Here is a 21,612-nt window from a genome sequence, read left to right on the forward strand (position 1 = left end):
ACTGTCTTGTTCGTGTTGTGTTTGTAATGGTCCTACTTGTGGAGAGGGCAATCTTTGATGAAATATCCTGTCTTTCCGCACTTGTGACAACAATAATATCCTTTAGTGTTTCTGCTAGAGCTGCCCTTCGTGGGAGTTCCTCCATTTCCACAAACCATTTTCTGAAATCTCCGAGTAAGATAGACCATGCCAGCGTCATCGCCATTTGAGTCACCATTGTCCGCATTGAAAACCAGGTTCTTCTCCTTTTTGGGTTCTCTTCTTTCATGATCCTTCTTCTTTTACATCTAATAAGTTTTCATATTTTCAATGAGTTCGTCAATAGTCAACTTCTGCAGATCCTTGGCTTCCGTGATAGAATGGACTTTGCTCTCCCAGGAACCTGGTAACAAACTGAGTATTTTTCTAAACAGTTAGTTCCTTGGGATAATTTCTCCAAGGGAGTGAAGGTCATTAATGATGGAGGTAAAGCGAGTATGTATGTCCTAAATAGATTCATCCTCCTTCATCTTTAAGAGTTCATACACAGTAGTAAGCATGTCAATTTTTGACTGCTTGACTTGAGTGGTTCCCTCATGTGTAGTTTTGAGAGCCTCCCAGATCTCCTTGGTACATTGACAGGCTGAGATGCGGTTGTACTTGTCTGGTCTAGTGCCACAAACGAGGATCTTCTTTGCCCTGAAGCTTTTCTCGATGGCCTTCCGATCAGCATCATTATATTCCTTCATTGTAGTTGGAACTGTAACTATTCCCTCGCTAATGGTCTTCATGGGGATAAAGGGTCTATCACAGCTAACATCCCATAATTCTGAAACTTCTGCCATGATAAAGTCATGCATTCTTATCTTCCACCAGCCATAGTATTGGCCATTGAATCTTGGTGTTCTGTAGGTTGATTGTCCTTCTTCAAAATTTGGTGGAGCATCCATGTTGATCCTTTTTAGGTGTTAACCTTTTAGAAAGAACCTGCTCTGATACCAATTGATGTAAACTTAAGGGTCCACCAAACTGTATAGAGAACCTGGTTCTCTATCAGTTCCCACAATACACAGCAGTAAGTAAAGAACACAATAATATTTATGTGAAAAAATTTCAACTCACGGGATTAAAAACCACGACCTACACTGGTAGAATTTCAACTTCACTAACTGATAAAACTTCAGATTACAACCTATTGCAATGTAGGAATTAAACTCTTAATCCCTCACCTACTCACAATAACTATATTGTAAGCCTCTTTGTAATAACTCTATTACAAAGCTAACCACTTGACTAACTCTAGCTAAAACAACCACAAGAATAATGGTTTAAAATGTGTCCTATAAATGCTTCTAAAAAAGCTGTATAGGAATTAAAATTTAATAACACAAGACAAAGACATAACAATACTAAAGGACACACGATATAATCAAGGATGGGATCTGGTCCTTTGTTATTATGTTGCTTTGTTCTTCAATGCCTTGGAGAGAATGAAGGCGGTTGCACACTTGAGAGAAATCAATGTTTAGGTTTTGCAAGTGTATGTTGAAATCCCTTGCCTCATGTTGATAATATATGTGTGAGGTCATCACAGATAATGCAAGTGAGTGTCTGGTATATTGCATGCTTCAACAATATTGTTGTACTGTTGCGTGTACAGTGCAACAACTTTAATAGCTGTTAGAGTTGACTTGTACTGTGACCGAAGGAACTGATCTCTATTTGTTCCCTCTACTGTTCCCTTATCTTATTTCATTGAGAATTGAACCAAATATTTGACTCGTTGCTCTAAACGCTGAGGAACCAATTGTATCAGGTTCCCTATTTAGTTCTCTCATAAAATTTGTTAAATCATCAAAACAAAAGACACATAACTTATCACAAAGTTTTCGAGTTCGAACATTGAAACAAAATAAATCATCTGAATTAATTGAGTTGGTGAATTCCAAACACCCAAAAATTATAAAAAGAAGGGGGGAGGAGCTCTCCACTAACCAGTTCTAGAATGGATTACTTTTCTATACCATGGCTTCAGTTTTGTGCACAATACTACAGAAAATTCCCTTTAATTCAAGAAGTTACGCATGTATTTCTTCAATACTTACTCATGGGGTGTTTTTACCTTATATACAATTTCTAATGAAACTTTAGTATATGAAAACTGCAATTAATAAAACACTTAGATAAGAAAGTACAAATTGTAAGTTTCACTTTATTAATAATTCAAATTAAAATAAAACCCAGCAATTAGCAAGAAAGTAAAGTCGTTTTCATCTTTTCCCCCCTCATATAATCAACAAGAATAAGTGAAACCGAAATAGGGAAGGTGTAAAATTAGTCATCATTATTGGGAAGAGAAGACATATCAAAACAATGCAAGACAAGATCCTAGCAAGGTAAAGACTCCGTCAAAAAATGTCTCAATTTATCAGAATTAAGAGTGGTAAGCAAATTCAAGCACAAATCAAGCAACAAAGTCTAATGAACAACAAAATAAATATGGAAAAGAGAAAAAAGCCAATCGCAAAAGACAATTCTACAAAAGAATCTCTTCAGCAAAAACCACAGGAACATCAATCTATCAAGAAGTTTCACTATACCAAATAATTCAGATTTTAGAGATGCTATTTCAGCCTCTTTCACTCATCAATTACTAGTTTTTATGCAATTAGTTTTTCACTTGTAAGTTGTTATCTGCTATATTTAAATGATGAAAGATACAAAAAAAGAAGAGAGCTCCAAAGATTCAAGTTTTTGTCTATGTTGCTCGAATTTTTAAAATGCCCCATTCATATCGAATAAATTATATATACTCCCTTCATTTCTTTTTGTTTGTCCTAGTTTGACTTGACACAAATTTTAAAATAAAAAGTAAGACTTTTAAAATTAATGATCATAAATATTCCATAAATTTATGTGGCTATAGAACTTTTAAAAATTATAATTCAAACATGCAATAGTTTTTGTATCACTAGAAAAACTTCTCATTGAGAAAATATTAAAACTGGCACGTCCCGAAACTAAGGTGGGATGTGATGGCACTACCCGTCGACCGAAGCCTATGCCAACTGGCTGATAATACTATTAAGCTTAATTAAACAATTGAAGTCTGAATAATGTTATATCAAAAATATCTGAAAGGCTATAAATATTTTTTTTTCAAAATTAACATCTGCTAATGTAAACCCACCAAGGATAAGTCATGAGCTTCTATGGACTAAAATAAAAATAATATCTTTGGTGAATTCCCTGTAATAACATAAATATCTAAATAGTTGAAAGTCTAGAAATATTCAACTATTGCTAGAAGGAATCAACGGAGTCTGCCCACTAGATTCACAAGAAGTTCAGAATCTAGCTAGGAGCTTTGTCACCTGCACACTTAATGCTTACCACATAATATTATATGCCCTAATAGTAGTACCTCCAAGAATACCCAGAAAGTCTCGTTGACAACCCCTTAAACGAAGGACAAGACCAGCTTGAGCTATATATAAATATAACGAATGCAACAAGTAGATCCACATAATACAAATCTGTTAGCTGAAATCAATTATGAAACACTAAATTTAAAATTGATAAATAAAAGCTGAAATTGAAAATTGAATCTGAAGCTGATATCTGAAATTGATGCTGAAAACTGTGTTACAAATTACTTTTTGAAAAGATTTTCATATTGTAGCCATGTATATGTGAGTATCTAGGAACGCATGTGGAGTACAAAAACTATTATTGGGTCTCTGATTGTGCTCACTCAAGCTCAACCCATAATGGGGCTATCGAGTATGCACAATTAAGCCAAACGCATCAGAGCGCATTAGTACCTGCAAGCATGGGGTAGCTAACCTTGGCCACTGTGGCACTCGTGCTTAGGCGGCTGACTTTTCTCTCTTTTTGGATGTGAACACATTAATCTGAATGTAAGCTAAAGGTCTGAGTAATATAAGCAATTTCACAAAAACAAACAATTTCACATAAGCAACTACTATAATATCTCGTACAATTTCATCATTTACTTTCATAAGGATTCACAAACATATGTAGTTTATTCCAAAAAGTAATGCAAATAATAATATGTGCATTATAATCTAGCCCTTGACTTAGGACAGAAACCGTAACTCACTTGAATTAACTGTCAAGAATCTCTGTCAATGAACTCGTGTATTTAATCCCTTCAAAAATTTACAACAAATGATTAAAACCATTAGCCCAACTACAATCTCAATCAATGTTTCCAAATTCAAGTTTTTCTTGGCCACAAATAGCTTTCAATCATTTCTACCCATGAAAGACATCATCCATATGATCTAAACATCGTTATACACTATTAAGTTTCTAATTATAATAGTAGGGAGCAAAAATATTACCTTAAAAATTATTCTAAAAACTTCTAGGTCTTGGATTATGAAGAACTCTCTCTATCCTAGATGGTAATTTTTTTTGCTATTAGATGAAGTTAATATACTGCTTTCTAACTTGAATCGTATTGTAACCTCACCTAGGATGGCGTGGGATGATCTTGGCTCAATATTTCCTTAAACAGAATAAACCCTAATTCTTGGAGTGTAAGAATGAAACAAATTATGTTTTTGGTCCTTTTAATTCCTAGGATAATTGTTGGCCATGGTTGGTCATGACCTTCAAATCATCACCCTTTGCCCCTTGCTAGAATTTGCCAGGGTTGGAACCGTTGACCATGATTTGGCTTAGGGTTTAGTTGGCTACAACTTATTGTAGGAATGTTTTGAAGTTATAGAAACTAGGCTCAAAGTTTTTTTATTTAATATATAAATCGAACATTAATTTATTATACATTGGGATATGTAGTTATATGAAATTAAGACATAGGCGACTAAAGTTATTTTCATCCCTTAACAGTTCCAATTTATCCAAACTACTTAGTCCCTCTACTAAACATACCTAAGATCGTTTGAGCATAAGATTTAGGTACTACACCTCCAACACTTTTTGAACTAGTTATAGAATGCTAACGGGCCTTATTTTCTCCCCTTGTTTATATGACATTCGTCCTCAAATGTCGACTTTTGATCATTCTTAGGACCGAGAAGAATGTTACAAACTTGGTGAACACCCTACTTATTCACAGACTACGTAAGCATGAATATCACTTAGTGTAACAAGCTACATTATTAAAGTGTGACTTGAGTCTAAAATAAGTATGAATATTTTATCCTCATGCCTAATTCGGATTCCTAAGTAGCTTCCTCGGGTGAATGTCTACACATGACTTTTATTGAGCAATATTTTTATTTTAAAGCTTACGAACTTGTTTGCCGACTATCACTACAGGGACCTCCTCGTAGGATAGAGTATCATTAACTTTGATCTCTAGTCTACTAATGATAAGAGTCGTGAAAATTTTGCTTCAACATTGATATATGCAATATAGGATGTGCTAATAACAACTCTTGTGGTAGCACAAGTCGATACTCCACGAGCCCAACCTTTTCAAGAATCGGATAAGGCCTATTATACGTGAGGATAAATTTCCCTTTCCTACTAAAATGCATGAATACCTTCATGGGTGAGACTTTCAGATTCATAAATCACCTTCTTTAGACTCGAGATAAAAATGCCTAACATCTGAATATGATTTCTTGCAGATCGGAGCTGTTTTTAGTCATTCCTGAATAATCTTCACTTTCATTAATAGAACTTCAATTATTTTTGGCCCTATGAGTTGTGTTTCATCAGTTTCAAACTACCCAAGTAGTGAACGACAACATCTTCTAAATAGGGCCTCAAATGGAGAAGAATGAATACTTTCCAGATAACTTTTGTATATGCAGAGTCTATCGAAGTCAAATGATCATTCCGATTCCCCGTCAAATCCAACACACAAGTTGTAATAACCCGATCGGTCATTATGAGCATTTGCATTTTTAATCGGTAGTTTGATGCAATGAGTAGTTTCATATGATATATTATGACTTGTGTGTATAGCCGGTTTTGAATTTTTAGTGGTTCGAGGTTGATTTGAAAGAATGATTCTCATTTTAGAAGTTTTAAGTTGGAAGAGTCAACCAGGTTTGATTTTTATGTATTTGACCTCAGATCGAAGTTTTGATGGTACTGTTAGGTCGGGATGGTGATTTTAGACTTCGACGTATATCCAGATTTGCATTTGGAGGTTTTAATTTGGTTCTAATTGGTGAAAGTTAAAAATTTAAAAGTTTAAAAAGTTCATAAATTTGACCGGGAGTTGACTTCGAGATTATCGGGTTCAAATTATAGTTGTGGGAGTTGAAAGAGATTTGTTATGTCATTTGGAACTTGTGTCAAAAATGAGAATTCCGATTTGTGTAGACGTGTTCGATGTAAATTTGGAATTTGGAAGTTTGAAATAGTTTATCAAGCTCGATTTTGAGGTGCGATTCGTGAATTTAATGTTATTATGTGTAATTGAGGCTACGAGCAGGTCTATGTTATATTTTTGGACTTATTGGCATGTTCGGATATAGTCCTGAGGGTCTTGGGTGTGTTTCGGATGTATTTCAGACCATTTTCCTTTGTTTAGGAACTGATTTTTGATATTCTTCTGGTGTTCATCGCGATTGAGGATGAAGCATCGTGATCGCAGAGTGTAATTTGAGTGGCTGATGATTTGCCCTTCGCGTTCGCGGAGCTTGAAGGGGTTGTGGTCATTGCGGTCGCGCCCAGGTGGTCGCGTTCACGTAGAGTGAAGACTGGATGGGTCGCCTAGTTGCTGGCCTTCGCATTTGCGTGTGGGTGACAGTGTTCGTGTATGCCCGTAAGGGGTGTGCATCGCGTTTGCGGGTACCAGATCGCATTTGCAAAGGATCATTTTGGCCAGTGTTATGATTTGTTCTTCGCTATCGCGAAGTAGGTTCCGCCATCGCGAAGAGGACCACTGGGAAGACTTATATAAAACTCCATTTCGAGGGTTTTGAGTTATTTTATTACATTTTAAGATTGGGAGCTCAGATTTGGACAATTGTGGAGAGAATTTTCACGATTTTTATTGGGGTAAGTATTCTTGACTCGAATTTGGTTATTATTCAAGATTTCATCCTTGTTTTTAGCATTTAATTGATGAATCAAAGTGCGGGTTAGGAATTTTCGTAAAAATTTTCTAAAAGTAATTTTAGGATTTGAACCGTGATTCAGGGTGAAATTTGGATGAAATTGGTATGGTTGGACTCGTATTCGAATGGTTGTTCGGAATTTATGACTTTTTTCGTGTTCCAGGAGGTGGGCCCGAGTTGACTTATTGGGTTGACTTTTTATTCTTGTTCAAGAGCGAAGCTTTATTGTTTGGGGTTATTTCCAAATACTTTTATTGATGTTATTAAGTTGTTTTGGCTAGATTCTAGTCGTCCGAAGGTTGTTTCATGCGGCAAGGGATGTTTAAAGTATTAATTTTGCTAGTTTGATGTAAGTATCTTGTCTAACCTTGTATTGAGGAATACCCCTTAGAATTTAACCTTGATTGTTTATCTGTGTTATGTGAAAGCGACGTGTACATGAGGTGATGAGCGTGTACAAGGGTGCTATGTGTGGCTTTGTGACCGGGTTGGACTGTAGGGTATTAATATCACTTAATTTGATAAAATAACTTATATAAAACATGATTTCACCACTTTGCGATATCATGATCATGATCGCTACCTCTGACTTAACCATAGTCATTCTTTATTTGTTGAGCACCCATCCACACCTTTATGTTATTGTCATATCCTTGTCAACTCTTGTCACGACCCGAAATTTTCAGCCTCGGGGTCGTGATGGCTCCTAACATCTACTTGTTAGGAAAGTCGATGTGAATAAAATAATTAACCAATTTTTAACAGTTAAAACAAAGTAATGATATTTAACGTGAAATAAGCTCCAAATTTAACACAGTGTGAATATATGCAACATGATACTAGCTACTCCCAGAAATCCGATGTCACAAGTACATAAGCAACTAGAAGTCTACAATCATAGTTTGAAATAAATGCAACTGTTTGAAATAAATACAACTGTTTGAAAGAGATAAACAGTAAAGATAGGAAATGGAAGGGGACTTCAAGGTCTGCGAACCCCAGCAGATCTACCTCAAGTCTTCATAGCAGTGTAATTCGAGTAAATGCACCTCTAAGCACCGCCGGGACTAATACCAGTATCTGCACAAGAAGTGCAAAAGTGTAGTATGAGTACAACCGACTCAATATACTCAGTATGTGTCGAGCCTAACCTTGACGAGGTAGTGACGAGGTAGTGACGAGGCTGTTACAAGACACCTACGTAAAACCCTTGTACAAATATATATAAAGAAGCAAAATAACAAGTAGAACGATAAAATATTAACTGGGAGGGGACATGCGAAAGGGGAGATATCATAAAAACCTACAAGTACGAAATCACAAAAATAACATCTTCCGAAATAAACAACAATATAATCAAGTAAATCACCAAAATCGGAAATCAAACAAAGTAATGAAATGAAGATGGTACGGCATCACCCTTAGTGCTTTTACTCTCCTCACCATGTAATATCATAAATAAAATGGCATAGTATCACCCTTCGTGCTTTTACTCACCGGCACGACATCACCCTTTGTGCTTTTACTCTCAACATCTCTAAATATATGATAATGAATGCAAATAAGGCACAGCAACACCCTTCGTGATTTTCTCTCTTCCTCACCAAGCAACAATACAAATTCCAATAATGAAACAAGGCGGGAAACAATTTGACTTCAATTATAGTTCCACGATATCAAACTCAACTTTTAAAATATCCAACATCTTTGAAATAATCAATAAAATTAAATGAATAATTAAAAGAATTAATAGTCTAACCTAAGCATGGAAACATAATCATCGAAACAATATAATACAAAGAAACAATTTGCACCTGCATGCTTTAATCCAATGACAACGCATAGATACTCGTCACCTCATAGATACGTTTTCCCTGTGATGACCCGATAGGTCATCTCTAAATTTAATAAATTATTTCTGTGTTCTGAGACTTCAAATAGCACTATTCATTATTTCTCGACTTGTGTGCGCAGTCCGTATAATTTTTCGAAAAGTTTTTATGTAAAAAATGGATTAAAATGAGAAATAGAGTTTTAAAACTCACTTAAGTTGACTTCGGCCAATAGTTTTAGAAAATGGGCCCGGATCAGTGTTTTGACAGCTCTGATAGGTCCGTGTCATGATTTGGGACTTGCGCGTATGCCCAAAATTGAATTCGGAGGTCCCTAGCTCAAATTATCGCCATTTAATGAAAAACTAGAAATATAAAGGCTAAAGATTTCCAAAGTTTGACCGCGGAGTTGACTTTATTGATATTGGACTCGGATTGAGATTCCGAAAATTGGAATAGCTCTGTTATCTCATTTATGACTTGTGTGCCAAATTTGAAGTCATTCCGGATTCATTTAACATGTTTCGGCACAAGTTTTATAAATTGAAAAGTTTGAAACTCATAAGTCTGAATCGAGGTGTGAATTATAATTTCGATGTTGTTTGATGTGATTTGAAACCCCGAGTAAGTCCGTATTATGTTTCAGGACTTGTTGGAATATTCTGACGGGTTCCCGAGGGGCTCGAGTGAGTTCGGGGTGATTTCAGACCATTTCTAGGCCATTTTTAGCTGTTGGTTTTTAGCTACAGCAGTGTGCTATGCGATAGCGGGTAATTGGCCACGATCGCGATGAGTAAAATGGGAGAAATTGACCAGTGCTTCGCGATCGCGGATGACCTTTCACGATCGCATAGAGGAAACTCCTGCTGCACTGACCCGACTTTGAAAGCTTATATCTCGCAATCTATAAGGAATTTGGAGATGATCCAAAAATGAAAGTTGTAGCCCTTTGTGTCTAGTTTTCAAAAAAGTAAACCATTTGGAATTTGTAGTTGTATAAACAAAGTGATGGTTGGTAAACTACAGGCTATCCAGGAAGATGTTTGGAAATCGCGAAGAAGAAATTTGTGTTGCCTAGGGCTGACTTTGGCACCTTATATCTCAAAATCTATAAGGAATTGGGAGATGACCAAAACAAGAAAGTTGTAGATCATGGGGTCTAATTTTTATAAAGTTAAACCATTTGTTATTTGGAGTTTTGTACAAAAGGTTATGACCATTACACTAGCGGCTGTCCGGAAGAGTTGGAGAAGGTTGTTGAAAAATTTTGTTCTTCGTGATCGCGGGAGAATGGCCGCGATCTCATAGAGAAAAACAATGCTAGAAAAATTTTGTGCTTCGCGATCGCGGGAGTTTGGCTGCGATCACATAGGGTAAATGACTGGGTAACAGAACTTATGTTCTGGAAATGGGATTTCGCCCCATTTTTCATTATTCACGATTTTGAGCTTGGGTAAGGCGATTTTTACGGGAAAACATTGGGGTAAGTATTCCTTATCCTATATAGATTATATTTCATGATTCCATACTCATTTACATCATGAATCCGTGAATTTATGGAATAAAAAATAAATTTTTATAAAATCTTCCAAAAATATAAAATAAAGATTTGAAGGTCAATCCGTTGTCGGAATTCGATAATTTTTGTATGGTTGAACTCGCATTGGAACGGGTGTTCCGATTTTGTGAGTTTCTTTTTTTAGAATTCGAGATGTGGGTTCCACTATCGATTTTTAAAATGAATTTCAAATTTTAGTCCGGAAAATTAGTAAATTCATATGGAATTAATTCCTACGATTTGTATTGAGTATATTGAATTATTTATGACTTGATTTGAGGCTTTCAGACACTAATTCGCAAGGCAAGGGTTTATTGGAATCTTGAATTTTGTTACGAAGTGAGGTAAGTGTCGTGATTAACCTTGACTTGAGGGAATAGAACCTTGAATTATTTGTTATGTGAAATTTATGTGCACGACTTATAGGCGAGGTGACAAAGGTCTATACGTTGTCAAATTAATTGTTTGCATAATTATTTGAAAATCATAAATTATTTTAAATCATGAATTAATTAATATATTGATTGTTTCTCTCATATTCTTTGCTCAATATTATGCCTTGAATCCGTGTTATAATTGCTACATGCTTATTTGATTTATGTGACCTAATTGCTACTTGACATTTAGCATACTAATTATTAAATTGCCTATTTCCTCCTTAATTTTCACAATTAATTGCTACTTGTTATCACTTATTTCTAAATAAATCATAATTATTGTATGCTTGTTTTCTAATATTTTTTTATTGAATGTGGTATTTATTGGAGTATTTTTATTACATTTAAGAGTTGTAAATTTATATTGTTGGAGCGGGTTGCACGCCGCAACAAAAATAAAAATGAATAAATTGGGGGATCAGGTTGCACGCCGTAACGGATTATATTTTAATTTATATTGTTGGAGCGGTTTGCATGCCGCAACGGAATTTAACTGAAGGATTATATTGGGGGAACGGGTTGCACGCCGCAACAGAATGAGAAAAGAAATAATTGGTTCTGACTACTGAAATGATTTCGATTATTGATATGATTTACCTGTCTTACCTTTATTCCTGTTATTATTATTATTATTATTATTATTATTATTATTATTATTATTATTATTATTATTATTATTATTATTATTATTGCGTACAAGTTAATGTAAGCTACCTGCCTTAGCCTCGTCACTACTTCGTCGAGGCTAGGTTCGGCACTTACAGAGTACATGGGGTCGGTTGTACTCATACTACACTCTGCACTTCTTGTGCAGATTTTGGAGTTGGTCCCAGTGGCGTACCATAGACTTGCTCGAATTCAGCTACCCAGAGGAGACTTGAGGTATAACTGCACAACGTCCGCAGTTCTCAAGTCCCCTTCTATCTTATCTTAGCTGTGTATTATCTATCAAACAGCTTGAATTTTATTCAGACCTTTATTTGTATTATTCTAGAAGCTCGTACACTTGTGACTCCAGTTCTGGGATGGTATTTAGACATCGCACTTATTTTGGTTTGTTCACTTTAATTCAGACAATTTTCTCCAATTGTTTGGTTTCTTTACTAATTAATTAAAATAAATTATTAAAAATGGTTTAAATTATTCTAACATTGGCTTGCCTAACAAGTGAAATGTTAGGAGCCATCATGGTCCCGAAGGTGGAATTTCGGGTCATGATATCCCCACATATAAAACACATAGCAAATAGACCAACAAGTCCTAATCCCTTAAGTCAAGGTTAACCACGACACTTACCTCACTCTGCAACCAAATCAATGCTCAACCGTGGCTTATCCTCTAGAATTAGCCTCCAAACCAATCAAATCTAACCAAATATAGTTCAAATAATTCAAAATATGTTTTAGAAACGATCCACGAGTAAACAATATTCAATCTTTAATGAATTTTGGAAAAAGTCAACCCCGGGCTCGTTTGGTCAAAACCCGAGATTCGGACCAAAACTCAATTACCCATTCACCCCGAGCTTGGTTATGTGATTAGTTTCCGACCTCAATTTGAGGTCCAAATCTCATTTTCTCAAAATCCCCAATTTCTACCTAAATCCCTAATTTCTAAAAAGAAAAAGCATAGATTAAAGGTTAAAATCAATGGGTGCTTATGGAAATGTACGGAAACAAGTTAAAATCTACTAACCTATGATGTTGGGATGAAAAATCTCTTCAAAATCGTCTCTAGGCCGAGCTCACACTTGAAAATGGTGAAACATGAGAAGAATCTCGATTTTAAGAAGTTTAAATCACTGGGCGTCAAGTGTTCTTCACGTTCGCAAAGCACCTGACGCGATCGTGATGCACTGCGGCCCAAATGGTCTTTGCGTTTGTGAGATACCCTCCGCGTTCGCGATGGCCTCACCCCTTGGCCTTCGCGTTCGCGAGCCTAAGCTCGCGTTTCAGTAGAGTATTGCCTAACCTGCCCCGCAGAACCCCATAACCCATTGCATTCGCGTTCATGAAAGGTAATCCCACCACTGCTTTGCGTACGCAACAACATTCTTGCGTTCACATATAAGGAATCCGCTCCCAGCCCAACTCCCCCTTCGCGATCGCAAAGGACAAGACACCAGATATCAATAAATAGCTTAAACCAATAATTTTTCTAAGTTCAAATGGTCCGTAGCCTATCTGAAACTCACCCGAGCCCCTCGCACTCCAAACCAAACGTGCACACAATTGTAATAACATAATACGAACTTGCTCGCATGATAGAATCACCAAAATAACACTTAGAACTACGAATCAGACATCAAAATGCATGAAATTTTTAAAGAAACTCAAAAACTTCCAAATTCACAAAAACGAGCGTCCGAATCCGATCAAATCAACTCTGTTTTGTACCAAATTTTGAAGACAAGTTTTAAATAGTAAAGTGGACCTATACCAAGTCCCGAAATCCAAATAGGAACCCGGTATCCATAAAGACAATCTACGGTCAAATCTAGGAAATATTTAAACCTTCAAATTACTAGTTTTACCAAATCAAGTTAGGGACTTCCGAATTCAGTTTCGGGCATACGCCCAAGTACAAAATCACAATACGGACCCACTAGGATTATCAAAATACCTATCTGGTGATGTTTACACAAAATGTTGACTGTAGTCAACTCAAGTTATTTTTAAAGTCAAAAATCATGTTTTCTTCAAATTTCACATAAAATCTTTCCCGGTAAAGACACGAACACCACACGCTAATCAAGAAATACTATATGGAGCTAATAGAGGTCTCGGAACACAGAAATAAGGGATAGAACACAAAATGACCTATTGGGTCGTCACATTCTCCACCTCTAAAAGAAACGTCGTCCTCGAATGAACATAGAAAAGTACCTCGACTGGTGAATAGGTGGGGGTATCTACTTCACATATTGGAATCAGAGTCCCACACAGCTTCCTCAATCGACTGACCTCTCCACTGCACTCTAATAGAAGGACAACTCTTATACCTCAACTTACGGACCAGTCGTGCTAGAATAGCCACCGGCTCCTCCTCATAAGTCAAATCCTTGTCCAATTGGACCGAGCTGAAATCTAATACATGGGACGTATCACTAGGATACTATCGAAACATGGAAATGTGGATCACCGGGTGAAATATTGATAAGCTAGGTGGCAATGCAAGCTTGAAGGCTACCTCACCAACTCTCTCAAGGATCTTAAAGGGTCTGATATACCTAGGGCTCAACTTTCCCTTCTTCCTGAACCTCATCACACCCTTGATAGGTGAAACCCAAACCAAAGCCCTCTCTCCAACCATGAATGCAATAACATGAACTCTCTGATCCGTATAAACCTTCTTCCTAGATTGTGATGTACGAAGTCGATCCTGAATCATCTTGACCTTTTCCAAGGCATCCCGAACCAAATCAGTACCCAACAACCGAGCCTCTCTCGGCTCGAACCAACCAACTGGAGAATGACACAGCCTCCCATATAAGGCCTCAGAATGAGCCATCTGAATACTCGATTGGTAGATGTTGTTCTAGGCAAACTCCGTAAGCGGCAAAAACTGATCCCTAGAACCCCCGAAATCCATAAAACAGGCGCGAAGCATATCCTCCAAAATTTAAATGGTGCACTCAGACTTCCCGTCTGTCTGGGAGTGAAATGATGTACTCAAATCAACTCGTGTGCCTAACTCACACTATACGAGCCTCCAGAAATGTGATGTGAACGGCATTCCCCGATTAGAAATAATGGACACCGGGACACCGAGAAGACGAACAATCTCATGGATATAGATCACAACCAGCCGCTCTGAAGAATAGGCAGCCGCCACCGGAATAAAATGCGCCGACTTGGTCAACCTATCCATAATGACTCATACTGCGTCAAATTTCTTCAAAGTCCGTGGGAGCCCAAAAACAAAATCCATGGTAATACGCTCCCACTTCCACTCGGGAATCTCAAGTCTCTGAAGCAAACCTCCAGGTCTCTGACACTCGTACTTCATGTGCTGCTAATTCAAACTCCGGGCCACATACTCAACTATAGATTTCTTCATTCTTCTCCACCAATAATGCTACCTTAAATCACGATATATCTTGGTAGCACTTGGATGAATGGAATACCGCGCACTGTGGGTCTCCTCAAGAATCAACTCACGCAGCCCATCCACATTGGGCACACAAATCCAACCCTACATTTGCAACACTTCATCCACCTAGAGGCTTCTCACCAAGTGGAATATATGCAAGGCTACCCATACTCATAGCCTTTCTACTCAAGGCATCGGCCACCACATTGGCCTTCCTGAAATGATACAAAATGTTAATATCATAGTCTTTTAATAACTCTAACCACCTCCGATGCCTCAAGTTGAGATCCTTTTGCTTAAACAAGTACTATAAACTCCGATGATCTGTGAGTACCTCGCACGACACACCATAGAGGAATGCCTCCAAATCTTCAATGCATGAATAATCGCTGCCAACTCTAAGTCATGAACAGGGTAATTCTTGTCATGAACCTTCAACTCCAGAGACGCGTATACAATCACCCTGCCATCCTGCATAAATACTACACCAAGACCAATACGTGATGCATCACAATACATAATGTAGGATCCTGAACCTGTAAGCAAAACCAACACCGGAGCTGTAATCAAAGTAGTCTTGAGCTTCTTAAAGCTCAACTCACACTCATCGGATAATGGTTGCGATAGATGAAAACCCTTCCACGAACCGGCGATAATAAACTGCCAAACCCAGGAAGCTCTAAATCTCTATAGTTGAAGTAGGTCTAGGCCAGTTTTGAACTGCCTCAATCTTCTTAGGATCCACTTTAATGACCTCGATAGATACAACATGCCCTAAAAAGGCAACCGAATCCAACCAAAACTTACACTTTGAAAACCTGGCATATAACTATCTCTCAGAGTCTGAAGTACAATCCAAAGATGTTGCTCATGCTCCTCTCGAGTGCGGGAGTAGATCAAAATATCATCAATGAAGATGATCACAAAATAATCCAAATAGGGCATAAATACATGATTCATCAAATTCATAAATATTGTCGGGGTATTTGTCAAGCCAAATGACATCACTAGAAACTCATAAAGCCTATACCGAGTCCGAAAAGTTGTCTTACAGACATCCGATGCCCAAATCTTCAACTTATGGTAGCCAGATCTAAAATCAATCTTCGAAAACACTTTGGCACCCAGAAGCTGATCAAATAAGTCATCAATCCTCAGCAACGGATACTTATTCTTAATAGTGACTTTGTTTAACTGCCGATAATCTATACACATCCTCATTGAACCATCCTTCTTCTTCACAAACAATACCGGTGCACCCCAAGGCGAGACACTAGTCCTAATAAATCCTTTATCAAGAAAATCCTGCAACTACTACTTTAGTTCCTTCAACTCAGGTGGGGTCATATGCTATGGTGGAATAGAAATGGGATAAGTGCCCGGAGCCAAGTCAATATAGAAATTGATATCTCTGTCGAGTGTCATCCCCGGCAAATCTACAGGAAACACCTCTGGAAACTCACGCCCAACTAGTACTACATCCATGGAAGGAACCTCCACGCTAGGATCACTGATATAGGCCAAATATGTTAGACATCCCTTCTCGATCATACGCCAAGCCTTCACATAAGAAATAACCTTGATGGTAGAATGGCCAGGAGTCCCTCTCCACTCGAATCGGGGAAACCCCAGCATGGATAAGGTCACTGTCTTAGCGTGATAGTCCAAAAATAGCATGATAAGGTGACAGCAAATCCATGCCCAAAATAACATCAAAGTCCATCATATTAAGAAGTAGGAGATCTACACTAGTCTTAAGGATCCCGATAGAAACCACACATGAGCGATAAACACAATCTACAATAATAGAATCTCCCATATGCATGGACACATATATAAGAGCACTTAAAGAATCATGAGGCATAACTAGATATTAAGCAAAATAGGATGACACGTAAAAATAAGTAGAGCCCAGATCGAATAGAACTGAAGCATCTCTATGGCAGACTGGAACAATACATGTGATGACGGTTGTTGCACCCTATTTTGCATGAGTCAAAAAAGGATTCAACTAGTGGTTTTCCTATTAATGATAAAAGAGAGTCACCACCTAATATCTAAAGGTATACTAGGGTCCCTATTTAATTACTAAGATTATTTTTTATTAGTGTTCTAACCGGTGAGATTTTTGGTAAGGGTTTGTAATGGCCTGGCCAGTCGTTTCGAGTATTACAACCCCGTATCCCCATTTACTCCTCAAATTGTGATTTACGGTTGTTTTTTGACTTGCCGGGGTAATTGGTTCGGGCCCAGTGAGGTTTTGGAATGATTTGGAACACATAGTTCCAAGGTTTAGAACTTAAGTTGAAAAGGGTTTTGTGGTGCCGAGGTAGATTAATTAGAACAAATGTTGCTCGGACTTTTTGGGTTGAACAATGCACTGGGGAGTAAAGGAAATTTTTTTCCAGAAAAAAAAAGTCATTTCTGCGACACTATGCGGTCGCAGAATCAGTTTGCGGACCGCATAATGGTCGCAGAGTGAATCAAAGGCAGGGCAACTTGGAGGAAGATCTGCGGTGCATTATGCGACTGCAGACCAGTTTTGCGGTGCATTATGCAACCACAGAACTGGTCTGTGGGCTGCATAACTATCGCAGACCCAGGCAGACGACCCCCAGTTTTGGGAACAAAAATTTTGCGGCTGATATGCAACCCGCATATCAATTCTGCAATCGAATATGCGACCGCAGAGTGTGTTTCGGGGCTTCATTTTTCTGGTTTTATAAATCCGATCCATTCTTATAAAATACTATTGGAGGTCATTTTGAAGGGTTTCATCTGATATTTTAGAGAAAGGTGAGAGCATCTTAGAGAGAGAATGTGAATGCCTAGACATTTGTCCATCAATTCTTGTTCAAGGTTTGAAGATTTCATAGGGATCTTGTTAAGGCTTCAAAGAGGTAAGAATTTCTAACACTAGTCTTCAATTTCGAGTTTGGGTAAAGATGGGTGATTGGAAGTATGATTCTTGGGTGTGAGAGTATTATTTATACATACACATACCAATAAGGTTTGTGGAAAGATTGTTGAGTTCAAATGGGTAAAGATTGGGTTGAAAATGGTAGAAATCTTCAAAGACTTTAATTGAAGATTTGAGGGTCGAGTTGATGTCGGAATTTTTTGAAATTTGTATGGTTGGACTCGTGGTTGGATGGGCGTTCATATTTTGTAACTTTTGCCGGGTTCCGATATGCAGGACCCACAGGCGATTATTGAGTTAAATTTCGTATTTTATTGGAAAATTAGTATTTCCTTTTGGAATTAATTACAATAATTAATATTGACTGAATCAAATTAATTGTGGCTAGATACGAGGATTTTGGAGAACAATTCTCGTGGCAAGGGCATAGCGGAATAAAGAATTACACGGTTTGAGGTAAGTAACAATTCTAAATTTGGTCCTGAGGGTATGAAACCCCGAATTTTTTAATATGTGATTGGTTTTGAGGTGACGCACATGCTAGGTGACGAGCGTGTGGCCGTGCACTGTAGGAATTATGATTTGGTCAATTTCATGGAATTGTGTAGTTAAATAATCTGTTAATATCCGTACATTTTTTCCACGTATTAAAGAAATTGGTATATAAATCATGTTTAAATCATATGATTACATTGTCGGGACCCACAGAGGTCGTATACTTATGGAATTATCTGCTAAATTGTTGTTTTGCACTCTGTCACGGTTCTATTTGCACATTTTCCCTCAGTCTTTCTTATTTATTATTGATGCATCATATCATTGTTGTTGGCCTGCTTATCATGATTTCTGAGAGCTCGAGAGACTGGAGAGGTTGATGACTAAGTGAGGCCGAGAGCCTAATTGTGAGGATATTTATGGATCGGGTTGCACGTCACAGCATATTTCATTGATTTATGCCATGATTGGCTTGTTATAGCGCTTGGGCTGAAGGAGCCCCTCAGGAGTCTGTACACACCCCCAGTGAGCGCAGGTACCTACTAAGTGCAAGTGCGAGTGCGATTGCCTAGTATCAAATGCTGAGTGATTGTTAAGAATGAGTGACTGTGAGGTATGAGTGACTGTGAGGAATGAGTGACTGTGAGGTTGGAGTGAATGGGATGACTGAGTAACTGTTACACTGAGAGGATGCATTGATTTCATTATTTCTGCATTTCAGCTATCATATATCACTGTTTTGAAAATTTTCTAAAGGACATTATCTTTTGTTTCAATCAAAGTTGACATGAAATTATAGTGGAATTTTAAGTGTTTAACTTGAGAGTATGCCTACCCTTTTATGTTGGAAATTACTGTATTTGGACTTAGTCGTGAAGCTCGTCACTACTTTCAGTTCTTTATTTATTATTGTTACTTACTGAGTTGGTTGTACTCATACTACACCCTATACTTCATGTGCAGATCCAGGTGATCCTGGACACAATGGGTGTTGATTCTTTCACACAGTTGATTTTCCGAAGATTCAAAGGTAGTTGTGATGTTTCGCAGACCTTGTCTCTCCTTCCCTATCCTTTTGTTTATTGTATTTGGTCTCAGATTATTATATACCGTATTTTCCAGACTTTTAATGTATAGATGCTCATGTACTCAGTGACACAAGGTTTTGGGGTATTTGTATCGGTATTTGCGAGATTTTTGGTATTATATTAAACATTTTGTATTCAAACTTAAGGGAAATCGTGGGTTATTAATGTTGTCGGCTTGCTTAGTATTGAGATAGGTGCCATCATGACATGTTTAGGTCTCACGAGTCACGAGCAGGTTTAGTAGAGTCTTACGGATCGGTACAGAGACATATGTACATATCTTTGAGAGGATGTCGAACCCTTAGCAAAATTTCACTTTCTTGTACTCTATTGTGCGAATTTGTTGATTCCGGAAACTAAAATTCTGTTATTCTATTCTTTCAGAGATGGTGAGAACACGTACTACCGGATCGGATGGTCAGCCACCAGTAAAACCAGCTATGGCTGCGAGAGTCCGGGGCCGTGGTAGAGGCCGGGGCCGAGGCAGAGGTTGAGGTGCAACTCGTACACAGTTGGAGAAACCTATAGCACCATCAGTTGCTCCAGCTCATGAGCAGATTCCAGATATAGCTGAGCCGACAGGACCAGCTCAGGCACCAGCTGCACCTATTGTGAATCCAGGCCTTCAGGAGGCACTAGCACAGATATTGACAGTTTGCACTGGACTTGCTCAGGTGGTTTCATCTCAGGACGCACCTGCAACTTCTTGGGCCAGGGAAGGTACTCATACCCCTATTGCCTGTACTCCAAATCAGGTAGTGAAGGGACTTCAAATACCGGGGGCACTACCAGCCCAGCCAGTTGCAGCTGCTCCAGCCCTGGTAGTCCCTGTTATGGCAGATGATGAGCAGAGGATACTTGAGAGATTTGTGAGGCTTTGACCTCCATCATTTAGCGGTGCTGAGTTAGAGGATGCTCAAGGTTTTCTGGATAAGTGCCAGCGGATACTTCGAACAACTGGTATTCTGGAGACCAGTGGGGTCTCATTCACCACTTTTCAATTTTCTGGGACTGCCTTCAGATGGTAGGAGGCTTATGAGAGGCGTATGCCGATCGGTGCAGCACCACTTACATGGCAGGAATTCTCCATTTTATTTTTGGAGAAGTTTGTGTCGCAGTCTAGCAGAGAGGAGCTGTGCAGACAGTTTGAGCAGTTACATCAGGATGGCATGTATGTGACGCAGTACGAGACGAGATTTTCTGATTTGGCTCGTCACGCAGTTTGGTTGGTTCTCACTGATAGGGAGAGGATTAGGAGGTTCATTGATGGACTCACATATCAGCTGCAGTTACTTATGACTCGGGAGTAGGTATCTGGTGCTACTTTTGATGAGGTAGTTGACATTGCTCAGCAGATAGAGATGGTCCGTAGCCAGGAGCTTGGAGAGAGGGAGGCCAAGAGGCCTTGTGGACCAGGTGATTTCAGAGGTGTTACTTCAGGGGGTCATTTTTACCGCGATAGGGGTCTTCCTTACAGACACGCTTAGACGGGTCGTGCAGTTCACCGTGGCCAATCATACGTCCATGTTTCATATAGTTCTCATCATGGTCAGTCATCTCTCAATACCCTTTCAGCCCAGAGTTCGTCTCGTGCCCCTTCAATTCAAGGTTAATTTGCATCGGGTGCTTCTAGTAGTTATTCTGGTGCTCGGGGCACGATTCAGTCTGCACCACCACCAGTACCGGGGAGCTGCTTTGAGTGCGGGGAATTTGGGCATATGTGGAGATAGTGTCCTCGTCGCTTGAGAGGTCCAGTGCAGTAGAGGAGTTAGACTACGACTTCAGCACCAATTACTTCGTCACCCGCCCAGTTAGCTCGGGGTGGGGCTCAGTCAACTAGGGGTCGCCCAAGAGGGGGAGGCCGATCACGTGGCGGTCAGGCCCAATTCTATACTTTTCCTGCCAGGCCAGATATTGTTACTTCATATGCAGTGATCACATGTACTATTTCAGTGTGACATATGGAGGCTTGTATAATATTTGACCCTGGTTCCACTTATTCATATGTATCGTCGTATTTACAACATAATTCGTTTGACCTTTCTAGTACCCATATACAACCCATATAGCATCTACGGAGCCTCTAAAGATACAAAAGAGAGTCGTGCCGACAACAAGGCCCCGGCTATACCTCAAAAGTGACC

The 21,612-nt window shown here is 38.5% G+C and overlaps 1 protein-coding gene across 1 annotated transcript; it reads right to left on the reverse strand.

Moving 5' to 3' along the window:
- Positions 1-485: 485 nt before the first annotated feature.
- LOC138901234 (uncharacterized) lies at positions 486-929 on the reverse strand. Its single transcript, XM_070188980.1, has one exon. It carries the CDS (start codon positions 927-929, stop codon positions 486-488), a length of 444 nt encoding a protein of 147 aa, XP_070045081.1.
- Between the last annotated feature and the right edge of the window lie 20,683 nt (positions 930-21,612).

The sequence above is a fragment of the Nicotiana tomentosiformis genome, chromosome 11 (genome assembly GCF_000390325.3).
Source record: "Nicotiana tomentosiformis chromosome 11, ASM39032v3, whole genome shotgun sequence".
NCBI classification, from domain to species: domain Eukaryota; kingdom Viridiplantae; phylum Streptophyta; class Magnoliopsida; order Solanales; family Solanaceae; genus Nicotiana; species Nicotiana tomentosiformis.